Here is a 27,825-nt window from a genome sequence, read left to right on the forward strand (position 1 = left end):
CTCTCATGTGTTCTCTCTCTCTCTCAAATAAATAAATAAAATCTTTAAAAAAGAAGAAATTGTCCATGTACTTAGAGAAAAATGAGGTGGTTAAATTGGTCAGAGGAAGTCTTAAAGAGTGAATAAAGTGAGTTTTTGAAGGTAACCAAGAGGTTTGGGAGCCCATAGAGTACCTTTCTGGTACTTTTTCAATGATACACAGGAATAGAAGTTAGTAAAGGCAGTTTGGGTGGGAAATCTATGCACTTTTTTCTCTTGATAGTAAAGGGGAAATCTCAGATACTTAGAGAAAAGGACCAGACCTTATTTTACCCAGAATTCTACCATCAAGAATTCTCTAGTAATAAAACGTGTAATGCAAATAATAATGGTTTAATTCACCTGTGGAGTAATTGTAGGAGATGGTAGCTGACTTTGCTTTGAGAATCAGAACTTGGTGTTTTGGTATCCAGGTCGTCATATATGGGTTAAAGTAGCAAGCAACAGTAGAGGAATGGTATTGAATCACCAGCCTTCACTCTGAGGAAGCATCTTGGGCACTGTGCATGTTTATACCCCAGCTCATTTTTCATAATTGTAACATCTACTTGGAGAAAGTGAGAATTTTTTTTTTTTTTTAAGAATTTATTTATTTGACAGCGAGAGAGGGAACACAAGCAGGGGGCGTGGGAGAGGGAGAAGCAGGCTTCCTGCGAGCAGGGAGCCTGATGCGGGGCTTGATCCCAGGACCCTGGGATCATGACCTAAGCCGAAGATGCTTAACGACTGAGCCACCCCGGCGCCCCAGAGAAAAGAATCTTAATGGGCAGGGTTGAACCCTTAGGAGTCAGACGGAAGAGACCCTTAATCCAAAGACTGGGAAGGAGAAGGTATTCACGCTTAGTGGGCAGGTGTGTTGTGAGGACTAATCTCTTTACTCCAGCAGCTATCTCCTCAGATGAGCCAAAGTTTTAGACCACAGGATTCGTCTCTGTGTTGACAGGACTGTTGAAATGGAACCGAAATGAAGTGGGAATCCATCTTTCTAGAGAGAAACTAGTCCATGATCATTTGGGTACAGTGTAATGGGACAGGCTTCTCCTTGATGAGATAAGGATGTATAATATGTGGCATATATTGGGCATACAGTAACATTTTAATATTTTGCTAATTTGGTTTAGTCAGAGTTCATTCTGTTAAGTAGACTGGCAGCCTTGGGTTTGTATTCTAGATGAGTATTTGTATCGATCATCTGGGGTACTTGTTTAAAATGCACACTCACAGGCTAACATAGTGTTAGGTGAGATGGCTTCTTTTGGATCGGACCTAAGAATTTTCTTTTTTCTTTTTTTAAAGATTTTATTTATTTATTTGACAGAGAGAGACACAGCGAGAGAGGGAACACAAGCAGGGGGAGTGGGAGAGGGAGAAGCAGGCCCCCCGCCGAGCAGGGAGCCTGATGTGGGACTCGATCCTAGGACCTCGGGATCATGACCTGAGCCGAAGGCAGATGCTCAACGACTGAGCCACCCAGGCGCCCCAAGAATTTTCAATTAGACAAGTTTTATTCCTTCCCCACACATGCTCGGTGACTGTCTGTAGACTACCATATTTGTAGGTTTCTCTTTGTACGTGCTCCTTTTTCTGGAGCCCTCGTGGTGCCTGCCCTGTACTTTCTCAGACTTAATGCACAGTCTGAGTTGCACTCAGTTTTATGTGGGTAGGAGCACTCTATATTCACTGACCCCTTGTTTTCAGCCCTAGCAATGTGTGGTACCCAACTGACAAATAGTTAAAGCTTGGCTTCTAGTGGCCTTTGTATGAGTTGGTTTAAAAAAAAAAAAAAATTCACGAAGGCCAACATTTAGGTGGAAAAATGGGCAAAGGATGTAGACCCAGTAGTTCAGTGGAAGCATGTCAGATAGCTCTTGAACATGAAAAGATGCTTCGCTTCATGGGTGCAGAATAGAGCAGGCTTCACTCAGCGGGTTGGAAAGTCCAGACGGGTTAGTGCTGTTTCTGAGGGCTGGGGAACCTCAGGCTGCGGACCCCGGTTAGGATGTAAGTGGTGTAGCCTTCGTGGAAGGCAGATAGGCAGCATCTTACACGTTTTTTTGTCTCAGAAAGTCCTGCAGCGTACCTCGGGAGATGCTTGTGCGACACCGTGGTGGTGAGGAGGGCGGCCCCTGTGTGCAGGACCGGGGTCTGCTCTGGACTCCTGGTGCACCCCCACCCCCACTGTGGTGTGCAGCTCTGGCCCCGGGCGCACACCGACTCGGGGCCCTGGGTTTCCTGACGCCAACACATGGGACAGCAGTCCTGCCCTTCTGGTGTCGGAGCTAATGCTTGACACAGGACAGCTCCTTTGTTAGCTGTGTCCCAGTGCCTGCCACCCCCTGGGACCGTTTTCACTGTCACCGGGGAAACGGCCCTGCCGGCGTCTGAGCCGCTGAAGGGCCTCGGCCATGTCGGCTGGGTGCTTCCCGGCTGGCCGCTAACTCTGCTCTTGTTGCCTCCACTTCCACAGGGGTTTGCGCTTGTAGACGTGTGTTTTCTCGTTTTGGTGATTTAATCCTGAACTCTTTATTTTTTTTGAGATAAAATTGGCATGTGACAGTGTATGTTTGAGGTGTATTGTTTTATATATTTGTATATTGCAGTGTGATGAGCGCTGTGTAGCTAACCCCTTCATCAGGTCACATTGTCACCTTTGTATATTTTTATACTTCACGTGTATTTTTTTTTTTTTTTTATTTGAGAGAGAGGGAGAAGCAGACTCCCTGCTGAGCAGAGAGCTCAATGTGGGACTTGATCCCAGGACTGTGGGATCATGACCTGAGCCGAAGGCAGATGCTTAACTGACTGAGCCACCCAGGCGCCCTCACATGTATTTTTTATTTGCTAAATTCAACTTCGGGTGCTCTATGAAAAGTTGAATTGGATGCTAATTATTTTTTAAAATTTAATTTTTAAAGATTTTATTTATTTGACAGAGCGAGAGAGCACAAGCAGGTGGAACAGTAGAGGGAGAAGCAGGCTCCCCACCAAGCAGGGAGCCCGATCCCGGGCTCGATCCCAGGACCCTGGGATCATGACCTGAGCCACCCAGGCGCCCCGAATTGGATGCTAATTTATTTTTTTTAAAGATTTTATTTATTTGACAGAGAAAGCACAAATAGGGGGAGTGGGAGAAGGAGAAGCAGTCTCCCCACTGAGGAGGGAGGCCGATGCGGGACTTGATCCCAGGACCCTGGGATCATGACCTGAGCGGAAGGCAGACGCTTAACCATCTGAGCCACCCAGGCGCCCTGGATGCTAATTTAAATGGCTTTCACTGCCTGGGTTTAGCCTTATAGGCAGCAGGTGCATTCAAGTCACATGCAGTGTTGTTTGGGTGAACACAGATTGGGAAAAAATGGTTTTAGTGTGTTTCCGATGTTGGTACAAGAATTGACCTTCAGGCAGGTAGGTAGTGGTGGCCTCCAGAGAGTGCTGAGTGTTACTGACCGACCGGACCAAGTGGCAGCCAGTCAGAATGTTTGCTGATTTGCTGAAGTCTCCGTAAAAGTGAAACCTTTGGAAGATTTAATTAGGGAGTACAAACCCTTTATGCACCAACATTTACATTATTGAGTACAGCATACATATTGAGGAATAGATGGGTCTTCAGCTTATTCACCTATTGGAACATGAAGGAACTTTACTATTTACTAGTTCCTTGAAGTTCTGTAGTGCAGAGTAACTCTACCCATTAATTCAGTAAGCCTCATTATTTGTTGGGGACTGGATTACTGAGATCCGAAAGGTAATGTGCCGTGGGTCCTACCCTCAAGGAGCCTGTGGGTATGATAAGTTGATGAACGTTATAATGGAGGCATGTATAAGATGCAACCCAGTGTCGAGAAAGCTACTCAGAAGTGTGTCCTCAGGTGAGGAGGTAACCTTGACTTTGGATGTGGATGAAGAATGCACCTGGTAGGGGCACAGGGCAAGCATTCCAGGCAGAGGATACACTCAGGCCAGAGTGCAGACAGAAGGTGAGGTCTGGTTTGCACATAGGATGAAATCAGGGTGCCAGCCTTTGATGCTGTTGCCCCTGTAAGATGATGGGCATGATAGTTTTTGGTAGTAAATTAATGAAACTTCTTTCCTCCATATTGTTGCAGAAAAAATAACTAGCATTTCTAACTTGTGGTTTTTGTGGATATTACAGCATACCCATTAATTTTTTTTTAAAGATTTTATTTATTTGACAGAGACGAAAGAGGGAACACAAGCAGGGGGAGGGGAGAGGGAGAAGCAGACTCCCCACTGAGCAGGGAGCCCGATGTGGGACTCGATCCCAGGACCCTGGGACCAGGACCTGAGCCGGAGGGGGATGCTCAACGACTGAGTCACCCAGGCGCTTCCCCCATTAATCAATTTTTTAAAAATGTTAAAGGTGATAGGCTTGAAAAGTACAAATCAGACCAGAAATTGGTAAAGTCTAAGTGGGAGCCCTTGAAGGGTTTGCATGGGGCACAGACCCGCCCACTGTGGTTCTGTGGTGGGGGTGCTGACGGGGAGAAGGGAAAGTTGGGGAGATGGGGTAACTGGTGGTTAGTGTAGGTGATTGGTTAATGGAGGTTGGGGGAGGGGGTAACTCTCAGGAGTGCCTGGGTCTCCCGTGTGCTTAGTGGGGTGAGTGGGCAAAGCCATGGCCTGAAGGGGGGCTGGGCTGTCAGCGGCGTGGGAGACGTTGTCAGCCGGGGTCAGAGTGCTCCGTTCAGGCCGGTGATGTCCACAGTGACTGTGGGCTTAATTGCCTTAACATCGGACAAATTCTTGATGTTCATGGGTTTTGCCTGTGCTGGTTGTTGCTGCTTTTGTCTTCCACACGTTTTCTGCTTTTTGTGGTTTTAATTGAACATTTTATGTGATTCTGTTTTCTTTCCTTTTTTTTAGATTTTTAAAGTATTTATTTATTTGTTTGCATTTTCTTTCCGTTTTAGCATGTTACCCTTTTTACCTTTTTTTTTTTTTTGCTGGTTGCCCTCGAGTCTGCAGTGTACATTCACAACTAACCTAAGTGCGCAGTCACGTGACACTCCAGTGCCTGGTGGGGAGTGCAGGTGCCTTATGACAGCTCCTCATTCTTCCCTCCTGTCCATGCGGTTCTGTTCATTTCACCTACACCTGAACACATGTCCGCACAGAAGTACACTGTTGCTGTTTGAAGTGTTCTCTGTGGGATTAATTAAGAATAGGGGAACGTTTATTTTATATCCACTTATTCTTTCTCTGATGCTCCTTACATTGATCTGGGTTGATCTAAGTTTTTGTCCTATCCATTTCCTTCTCTTTGAAGGACTTTTAGTATTTCTTGCCCGGCAGATCTGGCAACAAATTCCCTCAATTTTTGTTGGTCAGAGAAAGTCTTTATACACTTTTGAAGGATAATATTGCAGGCTGCAGAATTGGAGGTTGGTTGGTCACCCCCTCCCCCCCCCCCGGTAGAAATTCATCCCTTTCTTTCTTGTATGGATGCAATTATTATTTATTTATTTATTTATTTAAAATATTTTATTTATTTATTTGACAGAGAGAGAGACAGTGAGAGAGGGAACACAAGCAGGGGGAGTGGGAGAGGGAGAAGCAGGCTCCCCGCAGAGCGGGGAGCCCGATGTCGGATTCGATCCCAGGACCCTGGGATCATGACCTGAGCCGAAGGCAGTCGCTTAACCGACTGAGCCACCCAGGCACCCTATTTATTTATTTATTTATTTATTTATTTATTTTTTTTTAAAAGATTTTATTTATTTGATAGAGAGAGAGATAGTGAGAGCAGGAACACAAGCAGGGGGAGTGGGAGAGGGAGAAGCAGGCTTCCCGCTGAGCAGGGAGCCTGATGCGGGGCTCGATCCCAGGACCCTGGGATCATGACCTGAGCCGAAGGCAGATGCTTAACGACTGAGCCACCCAGGCGCCCCAAAGATTTTATTTATTTATTTTGACAGAGGGAGACACAGCGAGAGAGGGAACACAAGCAGGGGGAGAGGGAGAGGGAGAAGCAGGCTTCCAGCGGAGCAGGGAGCCCGATGCGGGGCTCGATCCCAGGACCCTGGGATCATGACCTGAGCCGAAGGCAGACGCTTAACGACTGAGCCACTCAGGCGCCCCTTATTTATTTATTTTTTAAAAGGTTTTATTTATTGAGAGGGAGAGAGAATGATAGCATGAGAGGGAGGAGGGTCAGAGGGAGAAGCAGACTCCCTGCTGAGCAGGGAGCCCGATGTGGAACTCGATCCTGAGACTCCAGGATTTAGACCTGAGCCAAAGGCAGTCGCTTAACCAACTGAGCCCCCCAGGCGCCCGCAGTTCTTACTTTTGTTTCCTTATAGGTAAGGTGTTTTTTCCCTCTGGCTTTTTTTGTTTTTTGTTTTTTAAAGATTTTAAAGAGGGAACACAAGCAGGGGGAGTGGGAGAGGGAGAATCAGGCTCCTGGCTGAGCAGGGAGCCCGATGCGGGGCTCGATACCAGCACCCTGGGATCATGACCTGAGCCGAAGGCGGACGCCCAATGACTGAGCCACCCAGGCGCCCCTTCCCTCTGGCTTCTTTGAAGATTTTTTTGTCTTTGGTTTTCTGAAGTTGGAGCGTGATAATGCTGAGGTGTACTTTTTTGGCATTTATCCCACATGATGTTCTCTGATCTTCTGGGTGTGTGGTTTGGTGCCTGACATGAATTTGGGGGAAATTCTCATTTATTGCTTCACATTGCTTCAGAGCTGATTGATGCTTCAGAGCACTGTTCACACTCCTTCTGTCCTCCCGCCCTGGTCCCCGCTCTGGTCCCCGCTCGTTGTCCCACAGCTTGTTGGCACGCCATCGTCAGTCTGCTTTTCCCCTTGTCCAGTTTTCTGAGTTTCCATCGTTCTGTCGGATTCCTCATCCATGCCCAGTTTATGAATAAGCTCATCAAAGGCATTCCTCATTTCTGCTGGGGCTTTTGATCCCTGGCATTTCTCTTTGACTCCTAGAATTTTCACCTCTGCTGACATTACCCATCTGTTCTAGCGTGGTGTCTACATTCTGCATTTAAGCTCTTGGCGTATTAATCCTAGGTTTACCCAGTTCTTGGTGTGATGATTGCAGTATCTGTGCTGTGTCTGCCCTGTCCGGAGGCTTGCCTAGGCTTGCCTTCTAGTGTGCCTCGTAATGTTTTGTTTAAAGGTGGGCGTGAGGGACGTGCCAGAGCAGCTGCGCCCACAGGCCTTCAGTGATGTGGAGGCCAGGCGGGGGGAGCGGAAGGTTTCCACCGTCCCAGGAGTGGGTCTCCACCTTGTGGTCCACTTCACCAGGGTTTTCCAGTTCCCCTCCCTCAGGCGGGACAGGGAGGGCTGGAGGGAACTGGAGTTGGGTATTTCCCGGCCGCACCCAGGTACAATGGGCTGTGGTAGAACAGTTTCCCCGAGGGCAGACCTCGAGAAGAACAGAATGTTTTTGGTATTTTTATTTATTTATTTATTTAAAAATTTTATTTGAGAGTGAGCGCAGGGGGTGCCTGGGTGGCTCAGTGGGTTAAGTGTCTGCCTTCAGATCAGGTCGTGATCTCAGGGTCCTGGGATGGAGTCGTGCATCGGGCTCCTTGCTCAGCGGGGAGTCTGCTTCTCCCTCTGCCTCTGCTGCTCCCCCTGCTTGTGCTCTCTTTGTCAAATAAATAAAATTAAAAAAAAAAAATTTTATTGATTTATTTGACAGAGAGCAAGAGAGGGGACACAAGCAGGGGGAGTGGGAGAGGGAGAAGCAGGCCTCCCACGGAGCAGGGAGCCCGATGCGGGGCTTGATCCCAGGACCCTGGGATCATGACTTGAGCCGAAGGCAGACGCTCAACGACTGAGTCACCCAGGTGCCCCTAAATAAATAAAATCTTAAAAAAACACAGAGGGAGAGGTATGGTACTTATGTTTAGGTACCAGTGATCTGTGTGACATGCTTTCTGAAATTCCTGACATTGTGGGTTAAGTTTATTGGAATGAGGTGTAGTTCTTTTGGTTAATGGGGATTAGGTTAGTGGGTTTATCAAAGAGCTGGAGTTAATTTTTTTTACCTTGGTCAAGCATATTTTGTTGGAAGTTTCATGGATTAATAAACTGGTTGTCCTAAGAAGCATTTCTTTTTTTTTTTTTAATTTATATTCTTTATAATGTGGGGCTCGAACTCAGAACCCCGAGGTCAAGAGTTGCACGCTCTTTTGACTGAGCCAGGCAGACGCCCCAGAAGCATTTGTTCTTAATTGAAAGAATAGAAAATGTTGCTTTTTATAGCTTCCTTTAAATACAGTAGTAGGTCCGGTTAGTGGGAAATAAGAGAAGTTTCAGAGTATCCACTAGAAAAGATTAGTGAGAGAATGCTCTTCCCACTCCTCTAAATTTCCTTTAACCTTGAATTGATTTCTGTGAGGCTGTTTTAGACTCCCCATGAGTTGTGAGCGCTGTTCTCTGCCTGTGCTTTCCAGAGTGAGGTCAGTAGCCTCATGTGGCTGTGGGGCCCTTGAAGTGTGGCTGGTGTGACCAGGGGACTGAGGTCTCAAAGTCTCTTCCATTGTGACGACTTCAGGATTAATGGCTGCCTTTTGGGAGCAGTTCACCCCGTGAGGCAGTGAGGTTTCACATGTGTGCTGGCTGCAGTTTCCACCCGCCTGAGGCCTTTGTGGGCACCTGTGCTTTAGTTTACGTGGTCGGCTCTTTCACATACCGTGTGCTTCCTTCTTGGCACCTGGATGCAGGAGAGGAGCCCCTTTCTCCCGGCAGAGTAGCAGAGGGCGGGAGGAATCCTCCTGGTCTTGGGCACAGCTGGGAAGAGAAGGCGCGGGGTGGGCGTCTCAGCCCCTCCGAGGCTCTTACTTTCCTGGTGTCGCCTGTCCTCCGAAACGGCAGTTGCCCCTGGAAGACCCGACAGGGGGTGTAGGACTCTGGCGTGTGTGTTGGTCGCGGGGAGTCCTAGGTGAGAGCGGGATTGCACGTGCTCACGGCCCCCGTGGGACTCGCTTGCGGTTGTAGCTGGGGAGAAGGGACGCTAAAGCCCCCGTTTTAAATGTTTTGTCGCCGCACATGGTGGTGTTTTGAGAATAAATGGATGTATTTGATGCTTTAGGAAAATTGGATTAAAGATTGGGATTAGTTTATCTGTGGGTAAGGAAATAGTCTATATAAAATCTGATTTTATCTGCACATCTCGTGGCTGAGCAGCAGTTTAGTTATTTTGGAATTGGGTAGTATTTCTAAGTTTCCAGGCTCTTTTATCCTGTACTCTACAATCGGCCATACAATTTAGTGTATGGGTTTATATTATTGTTTTAGAAAAGGCTGTTAGTATTTTGAAATACTGCGTTCTGTAGGGAAATTATGGATACAAATGTATACGTGGAATTTTATTTTGTATAAAGTTCTGAGGTTAGTCATAGATAATTGGTGGATTTTGTTAAGTTTAACTTACTCCTCTTACCCTTCCTTGCTCTGAAGCTGTGAGCAGAGGGCAGGGTCCTTAGCCTGTGGCTGACACTGCGTGGGGGACGCGGTGGTGTCCCTACTTGAGCCCGCTCTGCAGCTGCCCGTGGCGACGTCCAGAGTCTTCCATGCCTTATTGGATCTTTATATATTTGTAGACCTTAGGGTATTTTCATTTTACTGTCTTTATAGAGCATATTTTTGAGTTTATGTTAAAACTTGTTTACCTTCTTGGCACTTGTTAAAAATGAGAATAGGTAGGGGCACCTGGGTGGCTCAGTCGTTAAGCGTCTGCCTTTGGCTCAGGTCATGGTCCCAGGGTCCAGAAAGACTGCTTCTCCCTCTCCCACGCCCCCTGCTTGTGTTCCCTCTCTCACTGTCTCTCTTGCTATCAAATAAATAAAACTTTAAAAAATAAAAATGAAGAAAGGTAGTGTTGATGTAAGGAATGTCTTTCTATAGCATTGAGTGTTTGGCTCCCACACTCACAGCACAGCTTGATGGGAGAGCTCTGCGCTCAGACAGGGGATGCGGATTGACTGTTCCTTCGAGCCCCTCTCAGCTGTGGCTGTAATTCAGTATGTACCTGCCCTGCCTGGATGAGACAGGGACGCGTTTCCTCCTGAAGAGGCTGATAACGAAGCCTGAATTATTACTGAACTGAACGTAACGTCAATAGTACAAACATGTCATGTGGATTAAAACTTTTTTTTTTTTTTAAAGATTTTATCTATTTATTTGACAGAGAGACACAGCGAGAGAGGGAACACAAGCAGGGGGGGTGGGAGAGGGAGAAGCAGGCTTCCCGTGGAGCAGGGAGCCCGGTGCGGGGCTCGATCCCAGGACCCCTGGGATCATGACCTGAGCTGAAGGCAGACACAACGGACTGAGCCACCCGGGCGCCCCCCTAAAAAGTTTTTTTAAATCCTGTTTTTAATAGAAATTGAAGAAAAACTTCCATAAAACATTAGTGGTTGTGCATGGAACCCTATTAACGAAATCCCATTGCTTTATAGGGTGACCATTAATTCAGGGTGTTCCTGAATGTGTCTTCCCTTGACTACTCTCCTTCATTCTTATTATCATTTTTCTGATTCAGACACGGATTTCATTTGAGATATTTTTTAAATGGATCTTCCCCAACACCATCCAGACATACTTCCTTTAGAAGTTGACGTATCTTGTGCTTACAAGTGGTTTTCTCAAATACACCCCTGATAGATCATTGCTCAAAAAGCCTTTTGCTTATAGTCGAGAAGTCTTATTTCTTTGGCATGTTCTAAAATTACTCTTGAATTGTATCTTCCTTCTCGACCCTCCCAGGTCAGCTCTACTAAAGTCTTGCCTTACTAGTTGCTTCTCACACGGGCCATGTGCTTTTTTTTTTTTTTTTTTTTAAAGATTTTATTTATTTATTCATGAGAGACAGAGAGAGAGACAGAGGCAGAGGGAGAAGCAGGCTCCCCGCGGAGCAGGGAGCCCGATGCGGGACTCGATCCCAGGACCCTGGGATCACGACCTGAGCCGAAGGCAGACGCTTAACCGACTGAGCCACCCAGGCGTCCCGAGCCATGTGCTTTTACAGTTCTGTCTGCGTATGCTTTCCCTTCAGTTGGAGATAATTTCGCCTCTCTGCACAGGCAACTTTTCTGTTTTCCAGCTCTTCAGGAAGTGGCAGTGTTTTTTTACGCTTTCTTTGCCCCACTGTCTCCATACCTTCTCCCCCACACTCTTGGCATATTTGTGTTAACTGTCCATGACTAAGTTGTTCACTTGTCTGCTAAACTTGGTGCTTACTCCCAAAGCTAGCGTACGATTGTTATAAATAGTAAATTTGTATGACTAAATTGACTCAGAATTATGTCATTGTTTTCTTTGAGAGTAACTATGTTGATGGTGGACTTGTTACCAGAAAGGTTTTAGCTGATGAGAACAGTGGGCCAGCATCACCAAGGGGAATGGATGAGGCAAGCTGTGCAGCCCCTTTGTCGGAAGAGCCACGGTTGCACAGAGGCAGGAATGAGAGGCAGGACAGGGACCAGAGACTCAAAAAGACAGGCGCAGAGCGCAGTTGACGTTGATGATTGAATTCAGGAATGTTTCTTACGAGGGTTGACTTAGCACTGATGGTCCAGGTTCAGAGAAGTACGGTAGTCTTGTTACCTTTTGTTGGTGACGCTTGGACCGTCCCTGGATTCTGGGTACTAAGGAATTGCAGCCTTGGAGCTTGCTCAAAGCAGGGATCAGGGCAGAGTTCTTAGGAAGAACTGCCACGAGATGTAAGGCCCTGTTAGTCGAGAGAGTGAAAAATTCATGAAGATAAAGCCCTTGATGAAGCCTGAATTATTACTAAACTGAACGTAATGTCACTAGTACAAACATGTCATGTGGATTAAAAAGTGTTTTTTTTTTTGTGAAGATTTTATTTATTTGACAGAGGGAGACAGCTAGAGAGGGAACGCAAGCAGGGGGAGTGGGAGAGGGAGAAGCAGGCTCCCCGCGGAGCAGGGAGCCCGATGCAGGGGCTGTGGAAGAGAAATTCAGCCTGCGTTGTGTAACCTGAACCAGGAACCAAAGGGTGACAGGTCCCTGGAGGCCCCACTGTTCAGCGGAAAGAATCCAAGAACTGTCCGCTCTTGATGGCTGCTCCCTGGAGTTGGTTCAGGCAGAGAAGGTTGGACTAATTAGTGGTTATTGTAGTGGGGATGCTTTATGAGGCAAAGTTGAAACTTGGTTACTTTAGAGGTCCTTTTATTTAACAAGGACATGCTGGTGTTGCTGGCTCAAGTCTGTGCTTTGAGAGGCACTAGGTTATTTTCACAATGATAATTTTCTCATTCTAGCATTTTTCCTGCATTTGTTAGCTGGAATTCTTTAAAAAGAAAGTTGGCTCTGCATTTATTTGGTTGCAAATGTAGTTTGTACAGGACAGGGAGCATAGTAAGTGTTTGATTCTTGTTCTGGTGTGTATTTTGAGTGCATGGCGGTCATTCTGATGGTCTGATTCCCTTCTGGTCGCCAGTGCTCCATCAGTTTTGTTCCGATGGCCTTTGGACCTGGCTGTACTTGTTCTTTTTGACTTTTTGCCCCCCCCCCCACGTGATTTCAGATTTATAGTAGAGTCATCAAGACAGTAGGACCATTTCCTGTCTACCTTTGATCCGACTTTCCTTAATACTCTGTGTAACCACAGTCCGTTTACTGAAGCGAAGAGGTCAGCGTCGCTGCGGTACTGTTAACTGTGAACTTGATCTGCATCTGCCAGCATTGCACTCTTGGCCCTGTGCTCCACACACCAGTCCTGAGCCCAGGTGGCATTTAGTTGCTGTTGATTCTTAGCCACCTCCAAGATGTTAGAGTTCTAGTCTTGGTTTGTTTTTTTTGTTTTTTTTTGACCAGGCCTATACTTTTTGCTAGCATCTTTACTTACTTGCTCAATAGCATGTCCTAGGCTCATCCTGTACTTTCCTGCCCCAGAGCCTGCGTTACCAGTGAAGTCAGGTCTCCCTCCATGTCCTCCCCAGCAGAGCTGACCGTGTCCTTCATAGCCGGTTCTGCCCAGTGCGGACACCATATTGTATGTGCTGTGATAGCCCCGGCGTATTTATAGCTTACCTTGGCTGGGAGAGAAGAGGGTATGATTAAGAGGCTCCAGCAGTAGGAGGGGCTGGTGCCGTTAAAGATAGAGAAAAGTCGAAGGGGTTTGGGATAGTTGGCAGACATATCAGACAGAACTGTGGATTACTTTGTGTGTGTGTATGTGGGGTGGGTGGGTGGGTAGCAGTGTTGATGAGGACAAAAGTTTCCAGTCAAAAGCCTGGAAGCGGAAGGCAGAATTTACTAGAGAAAAGGAGTGGGGTAGGGAGCATCCAGTGAAATTTGGTCCTGGTCTATTTGGGAGGTCTGTCACACGGCCAAGTAGCTATGTCAGGTAGTCATCTGTCTATTCATGTCTGAAGTGCCAAAGAGAGACCTAGGATTGGAACTTAAATTTGGGAATCATTGCGAAATAGATGGTATTTGCATAATGGGAGTGGATCACATGAGTGTAGTAGCATGAGAAGAGGGATCTGAACCCTAGCTTCCCTACCCTGTGTTCACACGGCTCTTTGGGAGAACAAACCAGGGGACGGAGACGGGACTGGAAAGCCCCCGTGTGCTGAGGGCTTTGGGGAGTCAAACTGCACAAGATTTTCCTCTTGACCTTAGTAAGAGTAAGCTTCAAGTGGTGGTGCTGGTGTTGGGGGGAGCTAGACAGGACTGGGTGCAGGAGCAGAGAAAGGTGGAGGTACCAGCAGCCTTGTGCTGGAGAGGTGGCTGGAGGGTGGGGTTTTGGACTCTCCAGATGATTGGTCTCATTCAGTTCATTTGCATTTTTTCTAGGCACAGCCTTTTAGAAAGAAACGAGAATAGCCATTATTCAAGTGTTGGTTGTTTCCCAGGTTATATTAAATTGATGGTGCTTGTGCACCCCCCCCCCCCAGCGGGGGTGCCTGTCCTGGGGGATATTTTTAGGTAGTTCAGTAACCAGGGCATTTACCGCCTGGCGTGTTGAAGCCACATTTCCACCCACTTCTGCACTGACTGCCTTGAGGATCTTGTGCTGCCACGCTAGCATCCTCATTTGCACAAATACAGGCACATCCTTGCAGATAAAGAGAAACCATTTGGACTTGAATCCAGCTTTGAAGTGGTACCAAGGACACCTTAGCAGTGGCATCTGACACACCAGATGACCTCTGACCACGTGTGGCTCTGGTGATGGTTCAGCGGTTAGAAAGCAAGAGCCCGGTCCTGAGATTTCTCCCTTTGTTGCGCGTTGGTAACAGTGGGTTGACCTGTCCTGTCACTGCTGGGCACTCCAAGATTCCCGCAGACGCATGCAGCAACAGCTGGGGCCCACAAGGGACAGTAATCTGGCGTAGTTAATTGTTAGCCCTTTGAAGTGGAGGTGCTAGGATGCTGATTTTTCTGCTGTTTCTGGCTGCCCTTGCCTTGTTGTGGGTAGTGGTCAGGTTTTTACTTCCTGCAGATAAAGCTTGCTGTGCTTCTAGGTCATGAGAATTGGGGACCTCTTCTGTGGCGAGTAATTTTGAGACTGAACTTGGCCGACCAGCGTGTTTTGAATGTTGTAACTACCTGCGAGGAAACCTTTTAAAATTGGGTGCTCACTTCCATGTTGTGTAACTGATTGCATTTCAGACAAATACTTTAATAGTTTATGTTGAACATATTCAAACAAAATTGCAAAAACCATATTGTGCACAATCATGTTCTCATGGGTACGTCCTGTTACTGTAGAGGCTCATGGCAGGCTGCCCCAGGATGGGCCACTTTTGCCTAGAGATTGTATCGGAGTTAAAAGTAATCAAAACCCAGCAGATGCGGGAAAAGGCCCTCTGCCTCCCCCTCAACTGCTCTAATTTACATAGGAAAGGAGAGCCTGCACCAGGAAGAGCTCTATTAACAGAGACTCCTCTTTACCTAAGGAAACGCAGCGCAACCTTGTGTTCCCAAATCTCTCTCCTTCTTGCTGACGGTCTTCCTCCCATTCCTGTCCTCAGACCCCCCTCTCCTGAGCGCCTAAAAGCTTCCTGTTGCCTGCCTGCCTGCCTGTGAATTTCCTGTCCGTGCCTGTTACCTTCAGTTTTCTCCCGTCCACGTCCACGTGTCTGTGGCTGAGGCCCCCTGGAAGGGCCACAGGACAGAGGAGGAGGTCTTCCTCTCAAGCAGCATTCTCTTTCTTCTGTGTCTGTCACAGCTAATTACCAGAAAATAGTCACCATAGAGTTTTCTCTCCTTAATTTGTAATTTAAAAAAATTGTGGGACTCTATTTGAAAAAAGTATGTATTTTGATGTTCTTAAATGGTAAGTCTTGTTCAAGTCTGTTCTGAGTTCTTAACCTTCCAATCTCTAGAACTGTTATTGCTGTATTTGAGGTTCTACATCCTTTTCTAAATTTCTCCTTCACCAGGTGATCAAATTGATATACGATATTTCACCAAAATATATCCTGATTTCCTTCATGAGATCTTTGACCCAAGGGCTTTCTGAAAATGAGTTTTGTGTCCAGTTGTTCGTTTCTGGTTTTGTGATACTGTTTTCCTTTTTTTTTTTTTTTAAAAAATGTTTTATTTATTCATTTGACAGTGAGAGAGGGAACACAAGCAGGGGGAGTGGGAGAGGGAGAAGCAGGCTTCCTGCTGAGCAGGGAGCCTGATGCGGGGCTCGATCCCAGGATGCTGGGATCATGACTGAGCCAAAGGCAGACGCTTAAGGACTGAGCCACTCAGGCACCCCAGAACATGGATTTTCTAATTGTGCACTGCAGGGCCCTATTTTATGTCAGCTACGAGAGTTTTGTTAAATGACATGACTGGATGTGTCTTTTTTTTTTTTTTTTTTAATATTTATTTATTTGACAGAGACAGCAAGAGAGGGAGAGAACACAAGCAGAGGGAAGTGGGAGAAGCAGGCTTCCCACTGAGCAGGGAGCCCAGGCGCTGGGATCATGACCTGAGCCAAAGGCAGACACTTAACGACTGAGCCACCAAGGCGCCCCTGGATGTGCCTTTTTGTTTGTTTGTTTGTACTTGGGGCACCTGACTGGCTCCGTCAGTTGAGCATACAGTTCTTGATCTCTCGGGGTCGTGAGTTTGAGTCTCACGTTGGGGGTAGAGTTTACCTAAAAGAAACTTTTTTTGGGGTTCCTGGGTGGCTCAGTGGGTTAAGCATCTGACCCTTGGCTTTGGCTCAGGTTGTGATCCTCAGGGTCATGGTGTGGAGCCTGCTTGGGATTCTGCCTCTGCCCTTGCCCCCTACCCCCCAATAAAAAAAGAAAGTTTTATTTATAAAAAACAACATGTAAATAACTTATAATATCTATAAAAACTTTTAAAAGTTTTTATTTAGGGGCACCTGGGTGGCTCAGTCGTTAAGCGTCTGCCTTTGGCTCAGGTCATGATTCTAGGGTTCTGGGATCGAGCCCCACATCGGGCTCCCTGCTCAGCAGGGAGTCTGCTTCTCCCTTTCCCCCTGCTCGTGTTCTCTCTTTCTCAGTCTCTCTCAAATAAATAAATAAAATGTTTAGAAAAAAGTATTTATAAAACTTCTTTTATAAAAGACTTAGTTGAGAGAGACAGCATGGGCAGGGGGAGGGGCAGAGGGAGAAGCAGGCTCCCTGCTGAACAGGGAGCCCCAGGGAACCCGAATCTAGGCTTGATGCCAGGACTCCTGGATCATGACCTCAGCCGAAGGCAGACACTTCACCAACTGAGCCACCAAAGCTCAGTCCCGAATGCTTTTTTAATATGTTCCCTTCCAAGTGCTTTGTTTCAGATTCTTGGAGGTGTTCTCACTCTTCCTCGTCTCTAGTTTGTCAGCTCCTGTTGAGCAGGGGTTGTGTTTTCTGCTGGAATCTGTGTGACTTAGCTTGTAGGGATACTTAGTGCTCAGGTGTACCTGTATTTGCCTCACCGTCCCGGGGTCGTATTTGGTAGTTCTGCAGAGCATGGAGCATCGCAGGATAATGGAGGTAATAAGAGTTCCTTCTGTACCTCTGACCGAGCCCTCGGGCTTCAGGTGCTCAGGGGGCTTCTTCCTCTGCAGCGGGTTGGAGAGAAACCTCTCTCCTCCCCCTTTCTTGTAATTACAGCCCTTTGGGAGCCACAGTACGAGGGGGGCGCGTGCGCGCGCGCGCGCGTGTGTGTGTGTCTGTCTGTCTGTCTGTGTTCAGTGCGGCCACTCTTTCCTGTGCTTCAAAAGCAAGTCCTGTCCTGAGAACATAGGACCGACCCCCCCCTCCCCCAAATCTCAGGATTACCACTTCTGGTGTAAACTCCTGGTTGTGTCTGGCACTTGAGCCTCTTTCTGGCAGCTCAGCTTCTTCAAATGTATTTGTTGGACTTTAACATTTCTAGGTATTTCAAGGGGGGGGGGATCTATTTTACATCATCCTGTGGTATTCTTTTTTTTTTTAAGGATTTTATTTATTAGAGACACAGCGAGAGAGGGAACACAAGCAGGGGGCGTGGGAGAGGGAGAAGCAGGCTTCCCGCGGAGCAGGGAGCCCAATACGGGGCTCGATCCCAGGACTCTGGGACCATGACCTGAGCTGAAGGCAGACGCTTAATGACTGAGCCACCCAGGCGCCCCAATCCTGTGATATTTTTGAATTATTCCTTGTGTCGAGCTCCTGTACTAGTAATGAGTAGATTTCATCTGCTTCCTCTGACCCTTTGTTTATTATTATTACTTTTTAGATTATTTGAGAGAGCCAGCATGAGCAGGAAGCGGATGCAGGGCTCAATCCTATGACCCTGAAATCATGACCTGAGGCCCCCTGAGATGACCTGAGCTGAAACCGAAAGTTCGCTGCCCAACTGACTGAGTCACCCAGGCACCCCCTTTTGACCCTTTAAATACAGAGTTTCTCTGTAAATGCTTGGCTGGTACATGTCAGTTTGGAGTCATGACGTAATACTAGAGTTTGTTTTTGTTTTTTTTTTAAACCGTGGGTTGGTCCCCCAACGTTGGCCACGACTGTGTGTTTTGAGCAGTGGAAAAATGGCTAGTTGTGGCATTATTTAACCTAGACCTCGTTCAGCCTCGGCACGGTGGCCTTGGGAAGACTATGACTGCATGTCCTCACTCAGAGTCAGAGTGTCTCTGAGGTCGGATAGTTGAGTTTCCGGGGACGCCGTGGGAAGCCCAGCTTCAGTTGTGGGCAGAGCAGTCTGACCGAGGCTCTGTTCTCCTGGTGGAATTCGTGCGTCCTGTCAGAGGCTAGGCCTGTTCTTTGTAAGTTTTTGGTCACTCGTTGAATGAGGTGTTTTACTCAAAGTTAAAGAAGTGAATTCATCAGATTTCACTTAAAGAGGCAGCATACGTGTACCTGGTTTGTGGGACCCAAGGCCCTTCCTGTTAGAGGTGGCAGAAGCAGAGCGGATTCTCCTTGTCCTGCGCTAGGCAGGGACACGGGTAAGTGTGAGGCAAGTCCCTGCTGCTGGTTTCCCACTGAAGGCGAGATCTGTAGAGGTTCTCTCATTAGTGTCGACAGCAGGGCAGTCGTGTGTGTGTTGTGGATGGATGGGAGCTTGAAGCCAGAGGGTGAAGGTACTCTGATAGCTGTGTTGTCAAAGACATTTCCTTTTTCTCTCTCAGGACTTTGAGGGAGGGGGCGGGGGTGCGCCTCAGCTCGTCCCGTCTTTGTGTGGTTCCCATGTTACGGGGACAGTGTGTTCATCCTGGTGGCTGTGCGGTCTTGCCCAATGCCTGGCACAGGAATGCACTGAATGAAGGAGGTAACCAAAGCTCCCTGAGCACGGCCCGTGTCAGGAAAACAGGATACTCACAGAGGGCCTGTCAGCTGGTGGTCAAGTGGGCCCTGAGCGTCTGCCTGAGTCACCTGTTAGTTTTATTTAGTTAAGGCAGCTATTATTAGGCTATTTCAGAGCTTTTTATTCTATATCGAGAAGGGTCTTAGGGCACAAGTCTTGGAATCTGTTCCCAGACAAGGGTCCAGCCTCACAGGCTAGTGGTTAGTGCGCAGGTGAGGTGACATACCCCTCCCTCTCTGCTGTGTTCCTCCCCCACGATGAACCTAACCTTGGCAGTCCTGTCATTGACCGTGGATTTTCTAATTGCAGGACTCACTCCAACAGCCTGTTAAAACATGGTGGATTACTATGAAGTTCTAGGCGTGCAGAGACATGCCTCAGCCGAAGATATTAAAAAGGCGTAAGTAATTGTATTTATGAAATAACCTGTGCTGTCGTGCACTGGTCCTTGGGTATTGTCACTTTTTATCTATTGAAATGGGCCATGTAATATAACACTCTTTGAATACTGCTGTTTAATTTTACCTTCAGACAGAATAGTTAACAAATTAACTCTTGCCTTCTCAGACCTAGGCCCAGCCTGTCACTTGTCACTGAGGAATAAGAAGGTCACTTGGTTTCCTCTGTTACTTTGCCTTGGGACAGTGGACTCTGCTGGCTGCTTAAAGTAGATCAAACACTGAGGATGTGAAATAATCGCAGAGAACTGACATTGGACTTTAGAATGGAATTGACTTGGCACTCAGCACTCAGAGTGTGGTGCTATAACCTCCTTGGTGTTAGCTGCTTTAAAAAACCCTCGTCATGTGACCCCAGCTTATCCTGCTAGAACCCATCTGGTCCCTGGTTCGGTTTGTCGGCCTTACCCATGCCTTTGTGACCAGGCCTGGCCCCTGTGCGGGGCAAAGCTGAGCGCGCAGGTGGCACTCAAGGTGAACTGGACCTGTCTGGTTCATTTGACCTTAATGTGTCGAGCAGACGGTGCTGAGTGCAGAGCCGGACACAGGGCTTGATCTCACGACCCTGAGCTCATGATCTGAGCCACAGTCAAGAGTGGTCAGTGTCTGCAGGATGGCTTTGAAGTATGAACTTAGAAAATGCTGTTACCTGTAAATGGAATACGAATTTCTCATTAAGCGTGCAGTCGAATTCTGTCTTAGACTGGATTTAACCTTATTTTTGTTTATTTTATTTAAAAGATTTTATTTATTTGTAAGAGAGCGCACAAGCAGGGGGAGCGGCAGGCAGAGGGAGAAGCAGGCTCCCTCCTGAGCAGGGAGCCCGACGCAGGACTCGATCCCAGGACCTTGAGATCGTGACACGAGGCGAGGGCAGATGCTTAATGGAATGAACCACCCAGGCGCCCTAGCCTTTTTTTTTCAATGAGCAAAACTGCACCCATGGGTGGTGCATGTTCTTAGTCCATTTTGTGGGCTCTAGACTTTGTTCATGCGTAGTGATCAGAAAAACCTTGGAGGAGTAATGGTGTGTGGCTGCCCTCCCTTCCCATTTCTCTTGAGAAACCTAGAGTCTTAACTTTGAATTTCGTGCTGTGTGCTTTCCCTCTCTCAAGTGATACAGCCTGCCTGCCTTGGTGCTTAAGTACTGGTGTGAAGTCAGGCTTCAGTCTCAAGGCCGACAGAGACGTGCCTTACACTTCATGTATTATGCCTTGAGTTAAAAAAAAAAAAAATTGAGTAGTCTTTTACAAAACCTGTACAAATAAAACGTACCTGGATTCTCCTACGTTACTTTGTTTTCACACCAGCACGCTAGTGCAAATGGACCGTTCTTTCTCCTTGGTCTTTTCCATGGTCTTTCAGGTTTTACCACGAGGATTTTGTAGCACTTGAGGGTTTTTGGTCTGCTTATTGCTTGTTTAGGTCCACAGTGATAGAAAAATACTGTTTCAGTGTTGTAGAGTCCAGTGTTAATCAGATTTTAAGAAGTTCAAGCCAAGGTTTTTTGATGAAAATGCTACAATTAAATTGAACCACAGCAGCCTTATGTCAACAGCTTGTCAGTGGTTAAGAGGACCGCCTGGTTCCTCGTCTGATCTTGATTTGAGGGGCATGCCCCTTCCCTGTTAGTCCCGTCCCCACCCCATAGGCGGTGCTTATGTTAGCTCAGTAGAAGGGAGGATTTTTTTGTGTGTGTGTGTTTAAAAAGCATGTGAAAAAATACATATATATAAAGCCTGTAATTGTTACTGTTAACTGGAGTCTTCAGTGAGCCTTGACTGCAGAACGGGGCGCTCTGAACGGTGCTGGCGGGCCGGGGAGCAGCTCGGTGGGGCCGGATCCCCCTGCCCCGTGACCAGGGCTGTCCCCTGCCTCTGTGTGCTGTGCTCTCTCAGCCGCTGACCAGTTCGGCCTGCACGCATTGGTCCTCACACATTTTCACATTCCTGTATCTCTAGAGGTTGGTTTGTATTCCGCTGGGTGGATTTGAGAACTTGTTTCTTTCGTGGTGGGGGAGAGGGAGCTTTTACTGTTGAAATCGCTGTTCGTGTCACGAGCTTAAAGCTCCGCATCCATCTCTCAGCTGCATGATGTCCCACAGCCAGTGGAGTTCTGCACGTGGACGTGACCTCTGCTCTTTGACTCTTTTCAAGGTACCGGAAATTGGCACTCAAGTGGCATCCCGATAAGAACCCTGAGAATAAAGAAGAAGCAGAGAGAAAATTCAAACAAGTAGCTGAGGCGTATGAGGTGTTATCAGATGGTGAGTTGACCTGTCCAGAGCTGGGGCTCTCCCCAGGGCCAGTGGGTTATGGATGTGGTTGGCTGAGGTATTGGGCACCGAGAAAAGAAGTTTCTTATTTTTCTTGTGAAACTTTGAGTCCTATTCCTGGCAGATACTTGAGAGTTAACTTGTGCTGTGGAGCACCCTGACTTCTAGCAGTTCTTTCAGGATGGCTGTTTTATTTTTATTTATTTATTTATTTTTAAAGATTTTTATTTATTTGACAGAGACACAGCGAGAGAGGGAGCACAAGCAGGGGGAGTGGGAAGAGGGAGAGGGAGAAGCAGGCTTTCCGCGGAGCAGGGAGCCCGATGCGGGGCTCGATCCCAGGACCCTGGGATTATGACCTGAGCCGAAGGCAGACGCTCAACGACTGAGCCACCCAGGCGCCCCGGAAAGCATAGGCTTTTGAAAGTCCCACCCATTAGCGTGGTTTCATGAATCAAGCAGAAGGTGGGCTGTTAGCCAGATTCAGTCAGCAGATTCTTGGTGAAGAAAAGAGTGTGGGGACGCCTGGGTGGCTCAGTCGGTTAAGCGGCTGCCTTCGGCCCGGGTCATGATCCCAGGGTCCTGGGATCGAGTCCCACATCGGGCTCCTTGCTCAGCAGGGAGCCTGCTTCTCTCTCTCTCTCCCTCTGCTTGTGCTCTCTCTGTCAAATAAATAAAATCTTTTTTTTTTTTTTTTTTTTTTTTTTTAGATTTTATTTATTTATTTGAGAGAGAGAGAGAATGAGAGAGAGCACATGAGAGGGGGGAGGGTCAGAGGGAGAAGCAGACTCCCTGCCGAGCAGGGAGCCTGATGCGGGACTCGATCCAGTGACTCCAGGATCATGACCTGAGCCGAAGGCAGTCGCTTAACCAACTGAGCCACCCAGGCGCCCAAATAAATAAAATCTTAAAAAAAAAAAAAAAAAAAAAAAAAAAAAAAAGAAAAGAGTGTGGGTCCTGGGCTTGGGAGAGCAGTGTGGAGCTTTGTTAGAAGACTGGGAGTCTGCTGACACCGCCTTGGCAGGGCGCAGCGTTGAATGACCTGGTGTGAGTCAGGGCAGAGGTACCCAGGATAGGGTAGGACTCACTGGCCGCAGGGCGTGGGTGCTCGCCTCAAGTGTGTCCACATGCGGTCAGGGTCACTAGTGAGAGGCTTTTTTTTTTTTTTTTTTTAAGCGAGGCATAGTGACAGAGATAGGGAGAATTCAGGCGGGGGAGCAGAGGGAGAAACAGGCTCCCACTGATCAGGGAGCCGGATGTGGGGCTCCATCCCAGCGCCCCGGGATCATGACTGAGCCGAACGCGGACGCTTAACCGACTGAGCCACTCAGGCGCCCCGTGAAGGGCATTTTTTATTTTAGAGAGAACTCTGTGTAACCATCACTCCCCTTCCACTGCTTAACAATACGTTGAGCATTCTTGTTTTATCTGTTAATACATCTCTTTTACTTTAAAGGAAATCCCAGATCTTTTATTTCACTAGTAACTTGTTACTAGAAAACACATAAACACTGATAATTGCAGTCTTTTTCAAATGTGGCATTTAAGGTCTTAACCTGATAGCGGGTTCTTTCTTTTTTTTTTTTTAAAGATTTTAGTCATCTGAGAGAGCCTGAGAGCAGGGGTGGGGGGGAGGGAGAAGCAGTCTCCCTGCTGAGCAGGGAGCGGGACTCCATCCCTGGACCCTGAAACTACCACCTGAGCTGAAGGCAGACGCTTCCCCAGCTGAGCCACCTAGGCGCCCCTTATACCGGTTTTCTGAACTGGACTGACAGCACCGTGGGACCTCAGTGTCATTATCATGTTTGGTCCTTGTTTGTGTTGATCCAGCACTTCTGGATTTGTGGATTCACAGACCAGGAACATTAGAAAAATGGAGGACTAAACCCAAACTGGTTTTTTTATTTTAGTCAAGTGATTAAAAAAAAAAAAAAATTCAACTCAAAGTTGATTTTTGTCAGGAAGAGAACCTTTAAATTCTCATAGAGACGCTGTTGTTTCTCATCTCTCCCCTTTTCTGAGGGAGAGTGTTTTTCATGTTCTCTTACGCAGCCTCCAGCCCAGAAGTTACCTTCGCAGGTGTGGTTACCATTCTTACTAGAGCTCTGGTAGTAGAAATGAACTGGCTTTCAGTGGTTTGCTTGTGCATGTTTCCCCATAACCTCTGTTATTTTACCTCACAATTTGGTAAAACTTGATATTTTGGGGGAAAACACGTGTCAAAGGCTGCAGGGTAGTTGTTTGTTCTAGAAGGTAAATAGAGGACAGAGGACAGCAGAGCATCGTCAAGGCTTGGTTGGGCTGTTGCTCTTCCAAGGGGATTACCTGTGGGGTTAGAGTTGGCGCCTCGTCTGGCTTTCCGTACATCGATTCCCTGCCCCACCGAGTCCCCATCCTGTTTCTCCATGCCACAGATCTTATCCCCCGTAGTTGGACTTGGTAGTAAGAAGGTACACATCTAGAATTGGAGTAGTTTTAGAACTTGCAGTGTGATTTTAATGTTTGCATGAGCCACATGCTCTGTGTACAGTAGGCTGAAAGAAATACTTTAGTGTTTAAACTGCCTACTACTTAAAAATTTTTCCGAGTTTTTAAGGAGATGTACTTGGATTTTCCCTCTTCCCCGTTTTTATTTAAGGGAGGCCAAACTCCTTTAAAGCTAACTGTGAAACCTTGAAAACTGCATTGGTTCCTTGGTTTACAATTTGGAAATACTTAGGTGAATTTTAAGGGGAAAAGAACTTCTTTACTGACTCTCCTTTTTAAATTTATAGCCAAAAAACGGGACATCTATGACAGATACGGCAAAGAAGGGTTAAATGGTGGAGGTGGAGGTACGTAAATGTGGATTTTTCTCTTGGCTTGATAGTGAGCAAGGGAGGCCATCTGGCTACGGGAGGTCTTGACAAGGGGTTGGATTTGTCAGTTTTCTTGGACCGGGGTGTGTTTCAGAAACACAGATGCAGCCTGGAAAGGGGCTGGATTGCGGAGGAGGAGGGGAGGTGGACCACATTGAACAGCCTCGTGTTAGACGACGACGGTGTGCGTGGATGTGCTGTTGGTAGATACGGAGTCCATTACGACCCTGCTCTGACACTGGGCTTGTGCTCCCCGATCAGTACCTCATCCTGGGTCAGAATATCCATAGGCCTTAGAGAACAGACGGTACCCACAAACCTGAGGGCCTGTGGCCGGCGGCAGCCCCACATGGGTGCGTGTGTTTGATGAGAAGTGCCCGTGACGGCCCGCGCCTGCTCAGCCCCTGGGCGGGCGTTGGGATATTAGCGCTGCAGATGGCACAGACCCGACCCGGGTGACGAGCGCGAGGGAATGTTTCCTTGCTTCGTGTGCATGACGCTTCACGACAGAAAATGCTTTCCTGTGTGTGGATGGTCGTTGTAGAGATGGTGAGAAAGTGCTAGTGACCACGCCGCTGTGACCTTCAGGAGTGCGAAGCCTGCGCTCGAGTCTCCCCACCAGTCACAGGCTGCGAAAAAAGCCATGGGTGTATGAGCCATTTTTTTTTTTATTTAGGTCCCAATTTATAGGATGTTTTGTAGATAAGTAACTGCCTCCTAAACGCAAGAATTCAAAAACTAAAAGCTCTATTGTATTACGTAGGTGGAATTCATTTTGACGCTCCGTTTGATTTTGGCTTCACATTCCGTAACCCAGATGAAGTCTTCAGGGAATTTTTTGGTGGAAGGGACCCGTTTTCATTCGACTTTTTCGGTAAGTTCATTGTTCTGTTGGCATGACCATGACTCCGCTGAGATGGGCATCCTTTTCTGTTCCATCACCATGGCACCCTGTTGTTTGGCTTTGTTTAAGCAGCATAGGGGTTCTAAAATCCATTTTTCTTCCTCTCTGGCAGAGGTTTCTGAGTGGACGCTGTGCACATGAAAATAATAAAGGTTTAAACGTATTCATTGTCTTCATTATGTATGGCCCTAATTAACATCTTTTTTTGTCCTCAATTAGACAGTGGTAAGGATGCAGGTGCTGGGAGCTTGAGGGTGCTGCTGGCTTTTGAGCATGGAGTTCTACGTGAATTTTCCCCGAATTGTTCTGGGTACACACTGGGCATTGTAGCAGATGTTGTTCAGAGGACATTGGCTCTGTAAACCTGTGTCTGTTTCTCTAACTGGGGGCATTGTGACTGTTGAGTTCCCAGTGGGTGAAAAGAAAGGACCTCTCTAGAGCAAGGCAGCGCGGGTACTCCTGGCCGAGAGTAGTTTTTGCTAAAGGAGACCGTTCCAGCTGCTGGGTCCTGCAGAATGGATTTTCCCATCAACTGCACCTCTTAGCCCTGACGCCTGGGGCCAGCTTTCCGTGTGTGTCTCCAGGGCAGGTGGGGTGGGGAGTGGGTGTGGCCGCCTGCTGCGAGGGCTCCTTCCCCACGGCTGCGGAGCTGCCCCGGGTGCCGGGAAACTCGGGCGCCGCAGCCGCTTCTGTGTTGGCTCACTGTGGGTTCCCCAGCCTGTGCTTCCATCCTTTGTGGCCTGGAGCCTCGTAGGAGAGCCCGACCACCACCTGCTCCCCTCCAGGGGGACCAGAAGAGATGTTCTGTCTGCACATAACGGGGGAGAAACCAGTGGACCCTTGCGCATCCTAGGCATGAAGAAAAGTAACTTGCTGCCATGTCTGGTAGGTATTGGGGCCTTTTAAATGGTGTGGCCCCTGAGTTTATTTCAGATGGGGATTCAGGGAGATTTTCCTTATTTCTTACTGTGGAATGGCTTGACTTGAAGAGAGTAGCTGATGGAGGGTGGTGGGTAGTAGTATGATATGTATCAGCATAGATTAGCTTTTTCATCCACAGGTGTTACAGTGAGGCTAAGTTAGGGGTGAAGAGGAGATTGGTCTTTCGAAGACTTTAGCTTTAATGCTGCTACCATAGGCAGAGTATGGATCGGGAAGGCTTCCCTTCCCGTTAATATATGAGATACATACATTCATTCTTTATTGATTGGCTTTTGTGTATGTAACAGATCTCACCATAAGAAAATACAAAGAATTTCGTGGTCTTCCCTGTGTTAAAATTTACTTTTGTGTCTCATTACAACCTTTAGCGAACCGCACATGGGTTGTTTTGGGGGAGCAGGGCAGTGTTGGGTGAGTCTCCTGGTGGCCAAGTAAGGATCTTCTGCCACCGAGGGTTTCGGTTCTAGCGCACATCACGGGGTGTGGGGCGGGGGGTGGCAAAGCAGGCTGACCTCCAAGCCTGAGGCCCAGCATGCTTTATATCTTCATGATTTGTCTTGGGGAAGAGTCCATTAGTGATTGAATTGTAGCCAGATTTTGTTTTCCTTGGGAAAATAGTTTGACAGGCCAAGCTTCCTCAATAGGAATGATTTTTACTGAGCAGTTCTTTCTAGAGTGAGGAAGGTATAGAGATTATAATTGGGTGTAAATGAGAAAGTGATTACAGTTTTTTACTCACTATAAGCTATTTAAACCTCTTGATTTTCCTATCTTATAAATTGTGAGATATGTGTATATACAGAAATCTTTATGTACACGTGTAGTTCACGGACGTTGTGGACATGCACATTTTGGTGGCAGTTTCTTTTGGACTGTTAAAGAGATAACTAGTCTGCTGTAATTCTAGACTCTGGGCCCTCGGTTTTAGATGCTGAGATGCTCAGATTTTAAGAATAGGCATTTCCTTTATGTTTCCCATGATCAGTGTAGCAGTGATACTTCTTCAATCCATTCTTGTAGGTGTTGTAGGTGACTTCCATTTTCAGGCTCTCCGGATTTACACACAGGAAGAGCAGCTTCTCCACGGCTACTACATGTATGAAGTAACGGTACAGCCTGCTGGGGGTATGTGTAGTCTGGATCTTCACGCAGGGCTGGGGCTTTCTAATGTGGCAGTCGTTTTGTTGATGGTAACCAGCATCTGCATTCTTCTTACTCAGCCCTGTTGTGATGTCCGTTTGTAGTAGCACATAATTTTTAGTCTAAATTTTTCACACTTTTTTTTGCCCCCTCTCCTGTTATGCCTTCTAAGAAAAGTAGGTCAAAAATCTAAGACATTCTGAACTGCACTTTGCGAGTATCAGAATATAAAATTCCATGTCTGACTCCCAAAACGAAAGGGGACAAAACTTCAAAGAGCTAGTGAGCGAGCCAGTGGGAAGGATTGAGGTGTGAAGGGTGTTGGACAGACTGTATGCAGATCTGTGCCCCAGGACCCATCAGTGAGGACTGTCAGGTGGTGGTAGAGCGCTTGGGCCTGGGGCCTTGCTGATGCCGAAGCCCTGTGACCACAACCCCCCCAC

General features: G+C 47.4%; 1 protein-coding gene across 1 annotated transcript in view; it reads left to right on the plus strand.

The window, feature by feature from the left end:
• DNAJB6 (DnaJ heat shock protein family (Hsp40) member B6) overlaps positions 1–27,825 on the plus strand; it is a 68,787-nt gene that overhangs the window by 6,260 nt on the left and 34,702 nt on the right. Inside the window, exons 3-6 of the mRNA XM_078059816.1 lie at positions 19,115–19,205; positions 21,420–21,529; positions 24,313–24,372; positions 25,160–25,270. Of these exons, the coding sequence (XP_077915942.1) occupies positions 19,141–19,205; positions 21,420–21,529; positions 24,313–24,372; positions 25,160–25,270 (346 nt within the window). The 5' untranslated portion in view covers positions 19,115–19,140. The remainder of the gene's footprint in view (positions 1–19,114; positions 19,206–21,419; positions 21,530–24,312; positions 24,373–25,159; positions 25,271–27,825) is intronic.

The sequence above is a fragment of the Halichoerus grypus genome, chromosome 12 (genome assembly GCF_964656455.1).
Source record: "Halichoerus grypus chromosome 12, mHalGry1.hap1.1, whole genome shotgun sequence".
NCBI classification, from domain to species: Eukaryota; Metazoa; Chordata; class Mammalia; order Carnivora; family Phocidae; genus Halichoerus; species Halichoerus grypus.